Source organism: Sceloporus occidentalis, unplaced genomic scaffold (genome assembly GCF_023333645.1).
Source record: "Sceloporus occidentalis isolate IW3139 unplaced genomic scaffold, rSceOcc1.0.p SCAF_26, whole genome shotgun sequence".
Lineage (NCBI taxonomy): Eukaryota > Metazoa > Chordata > Lepidosauria > Squamata > Phrynosomatidae > Sceloporus > Sceloporus occidentalis.
The window spans coordinates 444,202-461,034 of NW_028317006.1; the positions used below are offsets into that span (position 1 = coordinate 444,202).

At 40.4% G+C, this 16,833-nt stretch overlaps 1 protein-coding gene across 1 annotated transcript; it reads left to right on the forward strand.

Annotated features, from left to right (window-relative positions):
- Positions 1 to 1,344: 1,344 nt before the first annotated feature.
- On the forward strand, positions 1,345 to 10,407 carry LOC149299977 (isocitrate dehydrogenase [NADP], mitochondrial-like). The gene is made up of 11 exons (XM_089485483.1): positions 1,345 to 1,462; positions 5,263 to 5,354; positions 7,100 to 7,265; positions 7,522 to 7,682; positions 7,769 to 7,912; positions 8,181 to 8,317; positions 8,569 to 8,720; positions 8,908 to 9,020; positions 9,406 to 9,503; positions 9,765 to 9,860; positions 10,320 to 10,407. The coding sequence occupies exons 1-11, from the start codon at positions 1,345 to 1,347 to the stop codon at positions 10,405 to 10,407; spliced, it is 1,365 nt and encodes a 454-aa protein (XP_089341609.1).
- The last annotated feature ends 6,426 nt before the right edge of the window (positions 10,408 to 16,833 follow it).

Below are 16,833 nucleotides of genomic sequence, written 5' to 3' on the forward strand. Positions count from 1 at the left end.
CGTGCCACTGTTTCTTCTTTTATTAACTACGTTCTGTGTAATTCTTTTTTAATTAGTTATCTCATCACATTATATTAAATGTTTCAAATTGTAACCTGACCTCTCCTTTAACAACCCTGAACGAGGGAGAGTGCTCAAAGGAAAGTAAAAGTCATGTGAATTTCCAACTGTTTGTCCGAAACAAAACACGCTGTACTTGGTTACACGGGGAGAGAGAAGGTTATGACATTGAGATCTCTTACTTGCTCGGTTAAAACTAGAAGTGACTTCTAAAGCTCTGAAGGAGGAGTCTGGCAGTAGCCACACGCCTTATTATCACATATTAGCATAGGACGCCTAGCCTGCGATTCAGGTCACCTTGGGAAGGCCCTGTAAGAACCATAGAAAAGTTTTACTTCTGATAGCCGCTCGAAAGTCCTGACCGTACAGATGCTGTGTAATTAAGTTTAAAAAATCCCATTTCGGTAAATGCAAAGTGCAGAACTTTTCTCATTTGTGTCTCCCCGTCTCTTGGCACCAAGAGGGCCGTCACAAGGAGATCATATTGACTACGAAAAGTTTGGCTTCTTATTTATGTAGTTATAGGAACCCGTGTATTATTGTGATATGATAATCTAACTAGAGTGTAAGCTGGCCAGCCTTTACCTAGTGTATGGGTTTGTCTTAGTCTGTCAGCTCCAGTTTTTATCAGACCCCTTGAATATATGTATTGTAAGAAGCGCTGCGTACATTTTTGGCGCTGTATAAATAAAAGATAATAATAGTAATAAAGCAAAAGTTAATGATTGCAATAAATAAGCCGTTTACTGCATGGAGAGGAGAAACGAGAGTAAATAACTTGTTTTACAGGGAAAGTAAAGTAGCTGTGAACTTTAAGGCGGTCCTACACAGTGTAACCCTGCGCCCCGCAGTGTATAGTCCAAAACGAACCCAATTTACAAAGTTTCCGGGCGCTTTAATCTTGCCAAGCGGCAATGAAATAGTTAACGCAGCGCCCTTCACAAAGGGGATCCAGAGGGCACGCACGCGCGCGCTCCCCGCTTTCCCTCACGCCGGTACGAATGAATGAAAAGTAGAGCAAGCGCGCGCACCGAGTGCCTCTTTAGCTCCTCCCCCTCATTCTACAAGTCTCTCTCCGCGCGTGATGTCACCGATGCTATAAATTGCCGCGATGCTGACGTGTGCGCCCTTCAAGCAGGGCGGCGCGGGTTGATAGGATTGCTGTGGTGTCACGCGCGGGTTTTTTCTGGGGGGGGTTCTGAAACAAAAAGTGACTGCAAGCACTTTGCCAACCCTTACAGGGCCACCTTCTACCCGCTGCTTTCCTCCATCCTTCGCTGAGCCATGGCCGGTTATCTGCGAGCTGTCAGCTCCATCTGTAAAACCTCCGCGACTGCCTTTGGCAAGAACCCCGGAGTCCTGGCCCCAGTCCTGAGCCAGCAACTGCAGCAGCAGAGGAACTGTGAGTGTGCGCTGGGCATCTTCAACCACCCTTCCTAGTGTGGGAGCCGCTGCAGGAATGGGTTAACGCCATGTGCCGGTTCTGCTTCCCCTTCATGGCCTGGCTCCTTGCACTGGCGGCGGCCGGTGTCGGCCCCTAATGCCCCCCTTTGTATGCTGCTGGTCCTGCCACGGCGCTGCAGTAAGATGCAGTCAGTGTGTTTGCTCAGGTTTAGCGTGCCTGGATTTGCATGTGTGTGTACCTAAGTACGCTCTCCGTCTAGAGGCCGGGAACCTGGCGTTCCAGCCCTTGTCTAGCCGTGTAACCCGGTTTCTAGATTCTTGTACCAGATGCTGTGCAGATTCTGGGTGATTTGGGAGAAACTTGTAGCGTTACCCAGGCGAGTTCTCCCAAGCTGGGTCCTTCTGCTTTGGGATGACACTCGAGGCTGCATCAGCTGGTAACTGAGATGGCTTTCTCTGGGATCATCGCTTGGTCGTTACGTCACTTGCTAGTGATTTGACCTCTGCTGCTTCCTTTTCATACCCTGGCTATTGTAGGCCGTGGAACGTTAGCAAATGTGTCCTTAGATGTACTCGTTCTAGATAGGGCAGTGGTGATTGGTCGGCTCAGACCCCGCCTATTGGGGACGGATTTTTGGGTCTATACGTCGCTTGTCGGAAGCTAGTAGCCTCCTGCAGCTGTAGCTGGGCATCGGCTTCCTTACATGGTCCTGTCGCTTTCCTTCACGCTCCTGTCTGGATACGCATGCCTCATATTCACGCCATGACTTACAGCAGCCTGTATCTTCACCTTGCTTTAGTCTTTTGCTCAGTTTGGGGCATTTAACCATAAAGCAGGACATAGAGTAACATGGGACTGGATCATATGCCATAGGCCATTGCTAGGTTGCCTTACCCTTTGCTATATGCCACAATCCTTATGTATTGAAGGCATTTTCTATGTTAGCTGAAATATTATCTAGGTTATAGCAGAGCGCCATGTCATTATCAGTGGGCTTTCCTATAAGGTTTTGGGATGCCCCCTCCCCTTTTGATGGCATTGCCTATGTACGTCAGCTGGAAAGTATTCACCGTTTACTTAGAGCGTACCTAGTAATGACAAACTAAATATTTAATGTACTCCGAACTTGGCAGCATCTCACAAAATCTGTGATGAATAAGAACAGACAAATGTTGAATTGTATTTTTTTGTGGTGGAGAATATTCTACGGAGGAGGTAGATGCACTGGGACAGGTGCTTTGGGCTTGGTGTGCACCCTCCGAATTTGATGTTAGCTTATTTGGGGTATTTTAAAGGTAGCTTCTCTTTAAAATCTTATTCTTTAAAGCGACAGAGCTATAATGGAATAACTAAGGTTATTGTTGGGAATATGACTTTTTTTGCTGGCCTTGGCTAATTGTCCTCACTTGTCAAACGGTTACTGCTTTGGAACTCTTGATCGTTATTCTTTTGGATCTTTGACCTTCAGATCTTTGCTTATGGGACAGGTGGCCTGGAGGCCTGGGCTTTGTTACAGTTGACCAGGAGCTGGTATGATGGAAGGACAGTTTATGCGTCTCCTCTGTAACTTGGCCAGTTATTTGGGCTCGTGTGGGTAAAGGCTGCTTTTTTTTTTGCGCTTTGCGCTCTACTATATGGAGCTGCTTGGTTGGGAAGTCAAATCTTGAAATGCCTTGTGTATTGGGGAGCATGTGATCATGGTGCAGAAACTACAAAATAAACTAATTTTCCTGGCCTAAAAAAATTGCGGTTTTTGTGGAAATCACATCACACATTACATGTAATCTTCTGATCTGTCATTTGTCTCCTATGTAAGACAATGGGCACCCTGTCTAACGAGATGGTGTAACAAGGCCGTTAACAGTTTTACTGTAATTATAAGTGCTTTATAGGCTGCCCTCGTATGGTATTTGTTACTTGGCTTGCACAGTATTGCCATGGTAACAGCAAATATAAACAGTCAACCATGGAGAACTGAATAGCCAGCTCTTTTCATGGTTTTGTAGGCCAAAGGCACTAAATTTGTTTTTCTCAATTTGTAAAGATTCCAGAGCCGCACAATAAAAAATAAATAAAAAAATCCACTATAGACTTCAAAATGTGAATACTCTCTTAAGGACATGGACGTATTAATCTGATAGACCTGTGATTACGTGTGCACTAGTTGAGAGGTTCCGTGAGTTATAGCCATATATCTGCAGTTATGGCACATACTGCATGTTCTCTCAACATGTACAGAAACCTGCGAAATGACGGCACACTGGCACGAAGCAAAGGAATTGCTGTGTCTTGAGGCGAATACATTACATCAGGGGTATTTAACTCTAGGGCCCAGGGCCTCCAGACAGGCTCAGGTTGCCCCCCCCCCCGCATGTGCACTTCTGTGCCAGCTACTGCACAAGGCTTGATTGGTGATCAGCATGGCCCACGAGCAGCACATCCTAGAACGGTCTAAAACTTACAGGCTGTAGACTGTAGTATTTCTTGAAAGCATATTGCGGATTCTTTGAGACGCTACAGAGGTACTAAGGGTGCTGTAGTTCACAACACATGAACTGAAAAGTTGCTGTGGCCGAGTTGACTGGAAGTAGCTGATTGCTGCACCACCTCCTGACTTTATAGAACTGCTGTCTAGAATTGTAAGAGTTCAGCACTTTCTCCCAATGTCTGCTTAATCTAGGATCACCTGGTCTTAACCCGTTTGAATGTTAACCAAGCTTTCTAGAGATGTACTTAAGGTTTAGTTACTTTCTACATTGATGAAAATTCTGGAATGCAGTGAAACTGGATTCAAGTCAACGGCTGTAAAGAAGTGTTGTAGTCTTGATGTGGCTTTAATAAATTACATCCCACTAAAGAGACACTTAATTCATCATATGCGCTTTTTTTTGCTAGGTAATTTGCTATCAGCATCTGGTGTGAATTAGCTCTGTTGCGTGGCTTTTGAATGATCTATGCGTTCAGCATCAGCATTTGAGGTTTTAGTTGTAAGTGCTGAGGAAGGCTATTTTTACCAGGGATTGTGGCAGGTTCTAAGCTGGGACGTGATCAGATTATCTGACTGCACAAATGCTGTTAGAAGGCAGTACATATATATATATATATATATATATATATATATATATATATATATATATATATATATATATATATATATATATTTATGTGCAGATACATAAATATCTGCAGCTTCTGGCCCTTTGGATGTTTCTGTGGGAAACTGTCTGTAGGAAGGAAGTCTGCCTTTTACTGTGATGGCATTATCCAGTGTGGACTGTTATGCCTCTGCCATGTACTGGCTAACGCATTAAATATTTGTCACCTTTTGAATTAATGCTTTTTTGTAGTCAAATTCACATAGGTGTTCTGCAGAATCGCCTAGTTTCCCTGCCCTCTGGCTATTTGTTACTGAACATGTGCACTACCACTAGCCAACTCCAATGCCGGCGAACCCAAGAGTCCTGCCCCAACATACATTTATTTACACTAATTACTTACATAGTACTTTAATAAACATTTGTTGTTGGGTTTGTATGGGGCTTTGAATACTGCCTTCAATGTATTGGCAGTTTGCCACATAGTTTCCTGAAAAGACACCTGGGTATGGCTGCCCATTTAGAACATGCGTGTGCATATATGTGGAGCTGTGCTTAAATTCAATGTCTTTAAGATTGCTTGAACGTGCTCACTCAGGGAGAGGATAAAATACAGAATGCCAGTCTTTCTGTGTAATGCATGCAAGTTTACAATATCCTTGGATGTCAGCAAGTTATGTATGCTGTGTTTCACTCATCCAGATGCTGACAAACGCATCAAAGTCGCTAACCCAGTGGTGGAGATGGATGGTGATGAGATGACCCGTATCATCTGGGAATTCATCAAGGAAAAGGTGATGCTGCCTTTAGGCTATACTCTATATTTTGGAATTTTCTTAAGCTGTCTCAGATATTTTTCAGTGATAACACTCTGGAATCTTTCCTTATACCTTCTAAATTCACAAGTGTCTAAGCTTGCAAGGCACCCATTCAAATTCAATGCAGGCTATATTGGATTTGTCCATTCTGAATTTACGAATTCCTAATTTACTGGTTCGTCAACTCTCCGCTTCCAGGCTAGAAAGCACACACCGCTTCACCATCAGAGGCTTTATGTTAGATACATAAGCATCAAACCTTGGCCATTGAGCTTTGCCACCCGTTGTCTGTACCAATAAGCACACTTATAGAACTTGTATATAAAATAGTTTGGACACAAGAAAGCTTAAACTGATTTAATACATTCTGCTAACCAAATTACCTGGGCATTCTTTTAGGTCAAGTGATCTGTGAGTGCACAAATACTTTTCTAATGCATATGTTCTCTTGGCAGGCATTGGTTGCTATTTTAAGAGCTCCTAGCCATAAAGAAGTCTCTTGTACATATTTGTGCAAGAAGTGTGTATAAAGCCTTGAAAGTAAGAGAAAAGGCTTAAAGGGCAAATAGGAAGAAAAAATTCAAAGGGTTACAGGATGATTGATGTAATGAAGGTTTTAACTGAGAGCAGAGAAAGTGGTTCAAGGAGGACTTGAATGGTAGCTTTTACAGCTGTCTTTACACTTTCTTTCTAATGTATCTAGGCACCCTCAATCTATAATTGAGTTACAAGTGTGGCTGGGTTGGTGTACATGGTTAACTAGGAGCGAGTTCTCTACTACAGGGCTTGACAAATTTGTTGTGAATCTAGGCACCAGAATTTTTTTTAAACTAACAGTTGGTCAGGAGTGATCTGATCATCATCAGCCCACTTACAAAACTCACAGCATTTGACCTGGAAGCACCCTGGACTTTCAGGTCTTTTTTTTTTTTTTTTTTTTTAAACTTTCAACCCTCTCCCCTGTCCCTGAAGCTGCCTCTGGCAGCTGGGATGCAATTGCTGGTCTATAGACCAGCCATTGCAGGGAGGAGTCTCTTTGAAGACTGCTGTAGGCTTCCATGCCTACAGGAGTCATCAAAGGGCTTGTGGGAGCTTGTTGTTGCTGCCACCAGCAGCAGAGCCCCATACAAAACGGGAATTAAACCCTAAAAAGCGATCACGGCATTGAAGGAGTTAGCGCTGCACTGTCGCTCTCATGGAGCAATCAGGCAGCAGGGGGACCCAATCAACACACGGCCCCCTTCCCAGAAGCTGTCTGTGGCAGCCGAAAACACAATTGCTGGTTTTCCGGCAATCGCGTTTTCAGCCTACAGAATCACTCTGTGGGAGTGATCACAGGCTCAGGGGCGGGCTCTGGGTGGCTGTGCTGGTCTTCCCAGACACCTGGGCAGACACCAGCAGCAGCGCCCCCGCGATCACCACGATTGTGGCGATGTGGGGGGATTTAACAGGCTGACAAACGCCTAGGCACCAGGACAAAATTCTCAGTCGCCATGGTGACCTGGCGCCTGGTATTTGTCGAGCCCTGCTCTACTATACTTGGTATGAACTGTCAGTGTATGTTTGAATAGGATGCCCAGATTTTAGATTCAAAGACTCTAAGGACATGTACTTTTGACTTACTGTTGATCTCTTCAGAGCTTTGGGAAGAAAACCATTGCTTAATTTACTTTTTATTGTCAACCGTCTCATTATACAATTCTCGTTTCAATTTGCTTTAGTTGATCTTGTCCAATGTGGATGTGGAGTTGAAATACTTCGACCTTGGTCTTCCATATCGTGACCAGACTGAGGACCAGGTTACAATAGACTCTGCTCTGGCCACCAAGAAATACAATGTTGCTGTGAAATGTGCCACAATTACACCCGATGAGGCCAGAGTGGAAGGTACGTGAGAAGGGAGGCTTGCCAACTTTAGACCAGTGAATTATTGCCACAAGCTACAAATGTGTATTATAGTAAATGAGGCATCTTGAATGAGGAGCCTTGCTAGGTTATCTGACAATAGTGTGGCTGACCTCTGGCTGCAAGTATTGCAGAATTACATGTGTTATGGTTTATCAGCTGACATGGTATATACAGCTTACTATCTTTGTTAAAAGAAACATTCCATAACCCAAGGGCATTATGTGACTTTGTTTAGAGTTTAAGCTAAAAAAGATGTGGAAGAGTCCCAATGGTACCATTAGAAACATCTTGGGTGGAACAGTCTTCCGTGAGCCAATTATCTGCAGGAACATTCCTCGTCTGGTTCCTGGATGGACTCAGCCAATAACCATTGGCAGACATGCCCATGGTGACCAGGTTGGTTTATTCCTAATACTTGTTTAGTAGTCAAATTCTGATGTTTGGAGTTGTCATCCATTGTTAACTTTTAACTTGTGTTTCAGTACAAAGCCACAGACTTTGTTGTTGATAAGGCTGGAACATTCAAGATGGTGTTTACACCTGCTGATGGATCTTCTGCAAACGAATGGGAAGTGTTCAAGTTTCCTGCAGGTGGTGTTGGAATGGGCATGTACAATACAGATGAGGTGAATACAGTCTCCCTAAACAAAATTGTCATGTGGCACATAAAATTAACACTTGACATGCCTACATGTGAATGCTATAATCAAATCTAGAAAGTAACATCCAAGGCCCCAGTGCCTACTCTGGAATATTTTAGTAACATTTCTACAGCAAGCATGCATGACTTAGGCTTCCAGCCTGTTAAGTGTCAAAAAACAAGAGATTAACAGTACTCTCTAACTACAAATTGAGTACATGGCATGCCAACACTTTCTTATGTTTTGTTTTCAGTCTATTGCTGGCTTTGGACACAGCTGCTTCCAGTATGCCATTCAAAAGAAATGGCCACTGTATTTGAGCACAAAGAATACCATCCTGAAGGCATATGATGGCCGATTCAAGGACATCTTCCAAGACATCTTCGAAAAGTGGGTTCTTTAACTATAAACATATAGCCTGTTAATGCCAGTATCATAGATTGGTGCTAATTATGTTTCGACTTAATATTATAATTACCTGCAACATGCTAAACAATGATATTAAAGCTGTAACATTCCATAATATAACACCACGCAGTTGGTATCTAGTGTCATTATCATATGTCAATACACTTTATAAACCCTACTTTGAAGGATTTGTCATTTCAAGAGGTAGAATTGACCCAAGTTTGTGTTTTCAGGCACTACAAGCCAGAATTTGACAAGCTGAAGATCTGGTATGAACACAGGTTAATTGATGACATGGTAGCACAGGTTCTGAAGTCATCTGGAGGATTTGTCTGGGCATGCAAGAACTATGATGGGGATGTTCAATCTGATATTCTTGCTCAAGGTAGGATTTTTTCCTCTTACCAGAGACAATTAACTTCAGAGATACTGCTCCTTGAGTTAAGGTTTAGCCAAACAATTGGCCTTAACCCTGATATCCCTACAAGGCTGTTTAGTGGTGCAACTTGCAAAAATAGTATGCTGATTAATGCTTTTTCTCCATCTTTACTAATCTCTTCTTCCTTTTCTAGGTTTTGGCTCTCTTGGTCTCATGACATCAGTTCTGGTTTGTCCAGATGGAAAGACCATTGAAGCAGAAGCAGCTCATGGAACAGTTACTCGTCATTACAGGGAGCACCAGAAGGTTTGTCCATTACTAGTCAAACCTCATTAGGTTCCATATTCCACCTGATCTCCTGAAAACTTAAATCTTTTTCTATATTGACTCAACTTTCACTACAGACTTAATGCAGACTGTCCTGAAAGCTTGCAAAAAGGCTAGATGTAGTGAAGCTTCTACAATTGAACCGATCCATGATAAAATTAATGGATTGGATGCTAAAAAGTCTAGAAGCTGTATTTGCCGATGTATCTCATGGCATTACACCGGTTACACTAGTCAAACTACAATGAAAACGTATAAAGGAAGGCTTGCTCTACATGACTCCCAGATGTTAATGTGGCACTTAATGTATTTGGCATAAAGGATCATGGGCACCTACTATACTATGCATACTTATTTATTTTAGGGACGTCCCACAAGCACAAATCCAATTGCCAGCATCTTTGCATGGACAAGGGGCTTGGAGCACCGAGGCAAGCTTGATGGAAACCAGGACCTGATTAAGTAAGTCTGCAATAAATGGTTGTGTACGTGTATAGCTTTATGGTTAATGTGCAGTTGGGAGTCTGATGGCAACTGGAGAAACTGACCAGATACCTCAGTAGGAATTGGATCTATTGGTAGGGGCCATGTGTGATCTATACAACACTTTGCAGAAAAGAACTGATTCCCCATTATTGAGCAAGTCTAATTCATGCTGTTTGGTAATATGGTATTACTGTCGACATATCAATCTTTCATAAGGTAATGTTTGTTTTCATTCAGCTTCTCACTGACACTTGAGAAGGTTTGCGTGGAAACTGTTGAAAGCGGAGTCATGACAAAGGATTTAGCTGGCTGTATTCACGGAGGTTTCAGCAAGTAAGTGTTCTATTATGTATTTATATAGTGCCAACAATACATATATTCAAGGGTTATAGGCTTTTTAACAGCTTTGAAGTCATCAATTTTTTCTACTGCTAAAAAGGAACCGGTCACTTTTCCTGAACTCTACATTTTACAGATAGCACATTAAATATGTAATGCTTTGTGTAAAGAGAATCCTACAAATTCTGCAATGCTGTTAAAAAAAAAATAAAAAAATAAAAAAAAAATTATATATAAAAAATATTTATTTTTTTTTTAACAGCATTGCAGAATTTGTAGGTTTCTCTTTCTGCTTTTCTGTTATTTTGCACTTTTCCTACAAATGCTAAAAGGACAATTTTCAAACTAAATCTTAATGTGTTACTGATATCAGATTATTGTAGATAGGTTGTTCATACTAGGAGTTGAGAATTAGATGGCTGTGGGATAAATAAAATGTTGTTTTTCTTGCAGTGTGAGACTGAATGAGCATTATGTCAACACCACAGACTTCCTCGATGCCATTAAGAAGAACCTTGACAAAGCTCTTGGAAAGAACTAATGATCACGCTGTAGTCAATGGCCAGTTTTTTTACCTCATTTTTAACTTTTTCAAATAGGAAAGCCACCATAGTGTGGATTGAACAAACTATAACCCATTTCTATGCTGGCTGTATTTTTTTAGAACACCTTCAAACTCAGCTGAAAATGGGAGACAGGTCTTTTAGATGCCTGTTTAGTGCTGGACCTCAGTATTTTGCACCTGCCATATTTTGATGTCAACTTAATCCTTATGGTGCGATGTATAGCTAATAAACCTACAAACTTCTTTCCTTGTAAAGTGGTGGAAAATGTGTGCTTATTGAAATGTAATAACTGTTTACTGGTATCACTAATTACATTTAGGTGTATGACGTGCCTATAAATCTAATTGGTCCATTTTACTAATTTTACATTTATGGGGGGGGGGCCAGGGTATTAACTGGCAAGTGTTTTCTTTGTTTAAAAAAAAAAATGTATAATACCTTTCAGAAAAACAGCAACTGATCTAATATTTTTGCTCAACATGTTAAAATGTGCTGTAACACTTTGATGCAGACCACCGTGTTGGACGGTATGTTGAGAGCTGCAACAACTACAAATCTGAAATGTCAATTAAGTACCCTCTGCATTGTTACCCTGCAAAACCGACTGGAAAATGCCACTGAGAAAACTTAACTATGTAAAACGTGGCCCTTGCAGCAGAAATATCTGCTTGCTAGGATTTAATATACGCTGATATAATTGAATGCTTCACATTTATATGAATCTATAAACAGAATTGTCTTCCTGACCTGTTTTACCAAATTACCAGTTGGTGCCAGCAATCTTGTCTATGGAAGAAATCTAGAATGATTAGTTCATTCATTCATCTTTGTGTAAACAAAATCCAAAAGTCAGATTGTTACAATACTATATTTATTGGACAAGACATGTATAATAAACATTGGTGCATGTCTTATAAATTAAATGTTTTGCCAAGTAAACATCATTAATCGTAAAACACAGTAGAGCTCTGCACAGTGGCCTTACTTTCAATTTATGCCAAAATCTGGCACACTAAAAATCCAGGTAGCGTGCTTATTTACAGCACTCCATATGCGGAGACACCTGTATACAGGGTGCTAAATCTAAGAAAATATTCACTCCTGAAGAAAAAAAATTAATGGAGGTCAATGTGGCAGATGTTCTAAAGCAAGGCTGATCAGTCATGGGTAGCTTGTAATTATTTCCTGTCTCTCACGGTAATGTGTTTACAACAGACATTTACCAAACACTGGGTAAAGTCTTATTTAAATTACTATGAATTTAACCACAGGAACATCTTCTGGAAGGACCGAGTGAGACCTCTTTACGTAGTTGTGTAGAACATCACAGATTCACATACTATGTTCTCTGAAATGGGGTAGCTAGGAAGGGGGGGGGCATGATTATCTTGTAATTGGTAACTGGATAGTTTTAAGGCCCCATGCATTCTTGGCATTTTAACTTTGTCTAAGTGCAAATAAACACCCCATAATAAGATAAAGCTAACAGCTGCTTTGTGCGCTACAGCCTTATGTGTTCTTTGTCTTCATGTACAAGTGTATATTAACGGCTCGGGTTATAGATTATATACAAACATAGCTCCCACGGTATCAAGCACTAAGGAGCTGTTTGTAGATACTACATATTTGTCAAATCCACAGATCCAGTTACTATGCTTCGAGTCCCCAAGCTGTATGCTGGGTTGGGATTTACAAAGAAGCTTAATATATGCACAACTTGTCTGAGCCAATTAAATATTGTACCAGTGTGTATGGTCCAGTAGGGAAAAAAAATAAAACAATTGTCCATAAATCAGTTTAATAATTGTTTAAAACCTTGATCAGATGTAGTTGAGGTTTCGGTTGTGTGGTAAAATTGTTACAAGAGGTAGTTTGGTCCTTATGTGTCTCTGTAGAATGGTTGGCTCAATTATGCCAATTTCGCTTTAAGAAACAGCAAATAAGCTGGTTAATACGCATAAGTGATCAGATGCGCATTACCTTTTTATTGCCTAAGGAGAGATTTACACGTCTGGCTGCGGTTTCATAAACACCAACTGCTCGGCCTTATCATCATGCGCTGTGACCTTTTCTCTAATTGCTGTGTATTTAGGTGATAATACGATCTAATTGAAAGTCAACAAGAGCTCAAACAATCCATGGATACTTTGGGTTCCAGGACCCTCTTCCTTAGAAGGGGATAATGTTAGCAGCTCTATTTTGTCCCATGTGCATGGTCACAAACAGCTACAGTACCAAGATTTTTCACACACAAATAAAATGAATCTGTGGCAGACCCCCTAATGCTCTTGTGAGGACACCCTGGATTGTTACAAGAAGCTTGAAATATACTGTTAAAGTATTTCCTTTAACTCCAGAAATTCTTAACATTACAACAAAAACATTTTGTTGCTGTGAGTAATCACTATGGGAGATTTCTATATAACACTGATAAATTAGGTATATTTTGGAATACACACTATTATATCCTTGGGAAATTTACAGTAACACTAAGAGCTCAAATAAATACAATGTTTTGAATATTTGTTACAGGAGGCAGAAATTACGGCTTTTAGCAAATACGGTGCATTGGTTATACTTCTCTTGCAGCTAACATGCTACCACGGCCAATTAGTTTGATATAATAATAAAATACAGGTTTTGTGAACTGTTACAAATCTCTACTCTGACAGTAGCCGCAAATGCTATTTAACCATGTACCCGATAGTCCACTATGCTCCATTTATGTAAAACACACAGGTTGCCAAATGTCTGCTCTGTACACATTTAATAAAAAAACCCCCCACAATATAGATATATTTATATTGTTTTCTTAGCTATAGATACAGTTTGCAACAGGTAAAAGGCAACAAAATACAACTAAATTAGGAACATATGATATTCTTCAATATGTGGGGGAAGCAATTTTGCGCTTGTTACTTCCTGCTCTGTCTTGCTCAGGAACGTGAAAGAGCACGGCTAAACCTCTTAGCCCCTTATGTTGAATAAAACATTCCTGTTCCAGACACATTTCCAAAAACGTTTAAGCAGATGTAATTGGCCACCCAACGAGTTTCTGTTATCTTTCTATTTCACATAATCCTTACGAGAAACATTAATATCTGGATTTGGGTGTTTTGTTTTGGGAAATATACAAAGCATGCGTTTTTAGAAAACGCTATGGTGACTGCTTATAGGACTGCATAAAGCTCTTTTATTTGGTTGTGAGGCATTCTCTCTTTGGTCTGCAGTATTTGGAATTGGTTATGACACCTTTATTAATTTTGTTTACCGTTCTTTGTTTCATTTATGTCCTCTTTAAAACAGCAAATTAACAATATACACAATATAAATGGCTGCTGAATAATTAAATGGAATGACAAAAATAGCATATATATATATATCAAAAAAAAATCCACAAGAAATTAAGACTGTGTGCTAACTTCTCAATAAACTAAGTTATATTGTACCAAGGTAATGATCTCACAAAGATCACCATCAGTTTGTTGTATGGAAACATTTCCATTAACTATAAACATATTTTAACATTGTCTTACTGATAGTGCCTTATTGTATTAGGTGTGTGTTACAGGTACAATGTTTATGTACCAATTGTATCTCTGTATAATGCTTGTACATATACTTATTCAAGAAGAATCAAATTTACGATAAAGCCGAGCTAAACATACTTACGAAGGATAGCTTGGCATAATGGTTCAGTTGTAATATGCGCAAGTACAACCTCGGGCACCAGTTTTAAGAGTGTATTTATTAACCCGGGAAATAAAAGAAGTGAGTGTTTCCGCTCCCTGATAGGACTATGCATTCAGAAGGGCCACACCTGCCCAGGTTCAGTCTCCTGCAGAAAGGCCAGAATTGACACCGTGTAATAAAACATTTGTATCCCAAGGAGCTGGATTGTTCAACTCTCCTACAAACTCCTGGGTTACTCAATACACTCCATCTCCCAAGTCAAACTATTGCTTTTTCTAGTTTTTATATATAAGACTGATTGGTATGAAAAAAGGCAAAACCAATCATCTTAAACTGCACTCGTATACTGTTATCTTGCTCTAAAACATGGTGATAATTAGAATTATGGACTTTGATTTACTTATTTTATTCTCACTGTTCTTTCTAAAACTGCCAGGCCAAAGGGTGGAAACACAATGTAATACAGTGAAAATAGATGTAAATTTCTCTTTGCTAAGGAGGCAGATTGACTTTAAAATGATGAATAAGCCTGCTGGGATCTGTCCACACAGTATTCATCACGTGTCATTCTGCATTAGACCACCGGGTGGCAGAAGTTTTATTTGCTGCGTGAAAAACCTGTTCAGGTAAACAATAAATCGCATTTGGAATCATGGTATCACATTTGGTATTTTGCACCAGAACCGCTCTTTGTATAAAAATGTTATTCCTGGCATTACCGCTGCCCCAGGAAACTGGAATCTAGTGATTGACAATCCTAAAGGATTTCAGACTTTAAAGGGTTGAGACAAAAGCAACCTAGTAATGGAAGCTGTTCATCACTTGCATATATGAATGCAGTTAACACTTTAAGCTCCCTGCAGCTCTTTGTTTAGAAGCATTGGAAAGTGGTCATAGTTGGCTTTAAGCCCTGTAATGCCATGGGGGGGGGGGGTTGCGTAATTACACATTTGCTGTAGGGAAGGTGCTTGAAACAGGAGGAGAAAGGAGTATTTGACATTTTATCAATTGCCGGATTCATAATTGATATTGCATGCAACATCAGTGCTAAAGCTGAAAACCTGCCCCTTTTCACTTTAGTACGGCTACTTCTTTGGGTTGGTCGGTAACTGTAGTGTTAACCATCAATGATATACATCTAAGCCAGACTCTGCTACTGTGTTTAATTTTTCCCAAAACAGCAATGGACTTGTTTTGTTGTATGAAGAATAAGGTAATGATTTCTGATGCATTAATGTAACCGGGTACGCTTCCAGAGGTTTTGCGCAAAAGCAAAGCATTGTGCTGTCTTTACACACGAAGGATATATTGTAACTCTGCTCACAAAACTTATGAGGTTTATTGACGATATATTGTAGATGAGCGGCAGAAACCTCTACGCATCTCCAAGACATCCATGGATATTCTTTTTGGTGGCAAGTCTTGGTTTTTGTCTACTTTTACTAAACAATGTAAATAAAAAGGATCTGCCGATGTGGTTGGGATGTGCACACTATTTAATGTAAACTTCATCCATGTCAATGAAACATTATTTTCATCTAATACAGTAGGCTCAGTGAGCATGGTTAACCTTAAAAACCAGCGCACCCAGCCGTTATGTCCCTGGGTTGGTACTTTCTACTTTTCATGTTTGTCAAAGGCTTTTAAAAACCCAACACTAATGGAGGCCCCACAACTCTGACAATCTTTGCTTTGGAAAGTAAGACATCACAGTTTAACATTCTCTTTCTTTTTTAAAGAGCAACCTAAAAGCTAAACAAATGAATGTTGCATTAAAGCCATGTTTTCACCATCTCTATATTAAAACAGAAAACCCAAACACAATACAGTATAATGTATAGGATGTACTTCATCCAGAGACCAGGAACAGAGCAGAGAGGTAGTTTCCAGCCTCACAGGCTGCAGGTAATATTCAACTAAACATATTTTCCCTCTATTCCTGCTTTGTTTTATCAAGTACAGTGTCTTTTTTTAGGAGCGGATTTATGGATTCTTTCAGATGTGAAACAGAAAAGCAAAGGGCAGGTCTAGGGAAGTAACGCTACGCTAGAACACACAGCTACCCCAAGGTAGGGATTAAACCTGGGCATTCAATGAATTCTCCCGCCTGGCCTAGTTACATTGTTGCCAAGCAAATAATTTGTGTTAATTCACATTCTTTCTCTGTTAAAGTAACCCCCACCCCCCCAAAAAAAACAAACTCCAAATAAACCAACATTTTACCCTTCAGTGTAAGACATTTTTTTCTGATTGTGAAAGAGCAGTGGGTGTAACACAGTTGCTTCATTTCTTGGTAGGTAGCATTCAGGCCACTATGTTCCATTTCTGGATAGGTCAGAGAACAGATAATAATAAACACAAAAAGCGAGCAGTTCAAAACACCAGTGCTCAAACTACAAAAAAAAACAAAACAACAAAAAACAGAGTCTGTGCGAGGCCTTTGTACGACCACATGCCTACAGCACAGGTACTTATAGCCAAGGCAAAGAGGCGTCTCACAGCCTACAGGAAACACCAATCTTTCTTCTTCAAAAGATCTGTAGAGGCAACTTTCCATGAAATCCACCCTGGTAGCTCACTAGCCACTCTCTAGGAGGTGAGGTCACGTGACACCTATAGGCTCTCTTCTCACAGAGGATGAGGCTGAAATTCCTTTTGCTGTTTAAGGAAAGTAACTTTCATCGGATTAAAGTCTATTTCTCTTCTGT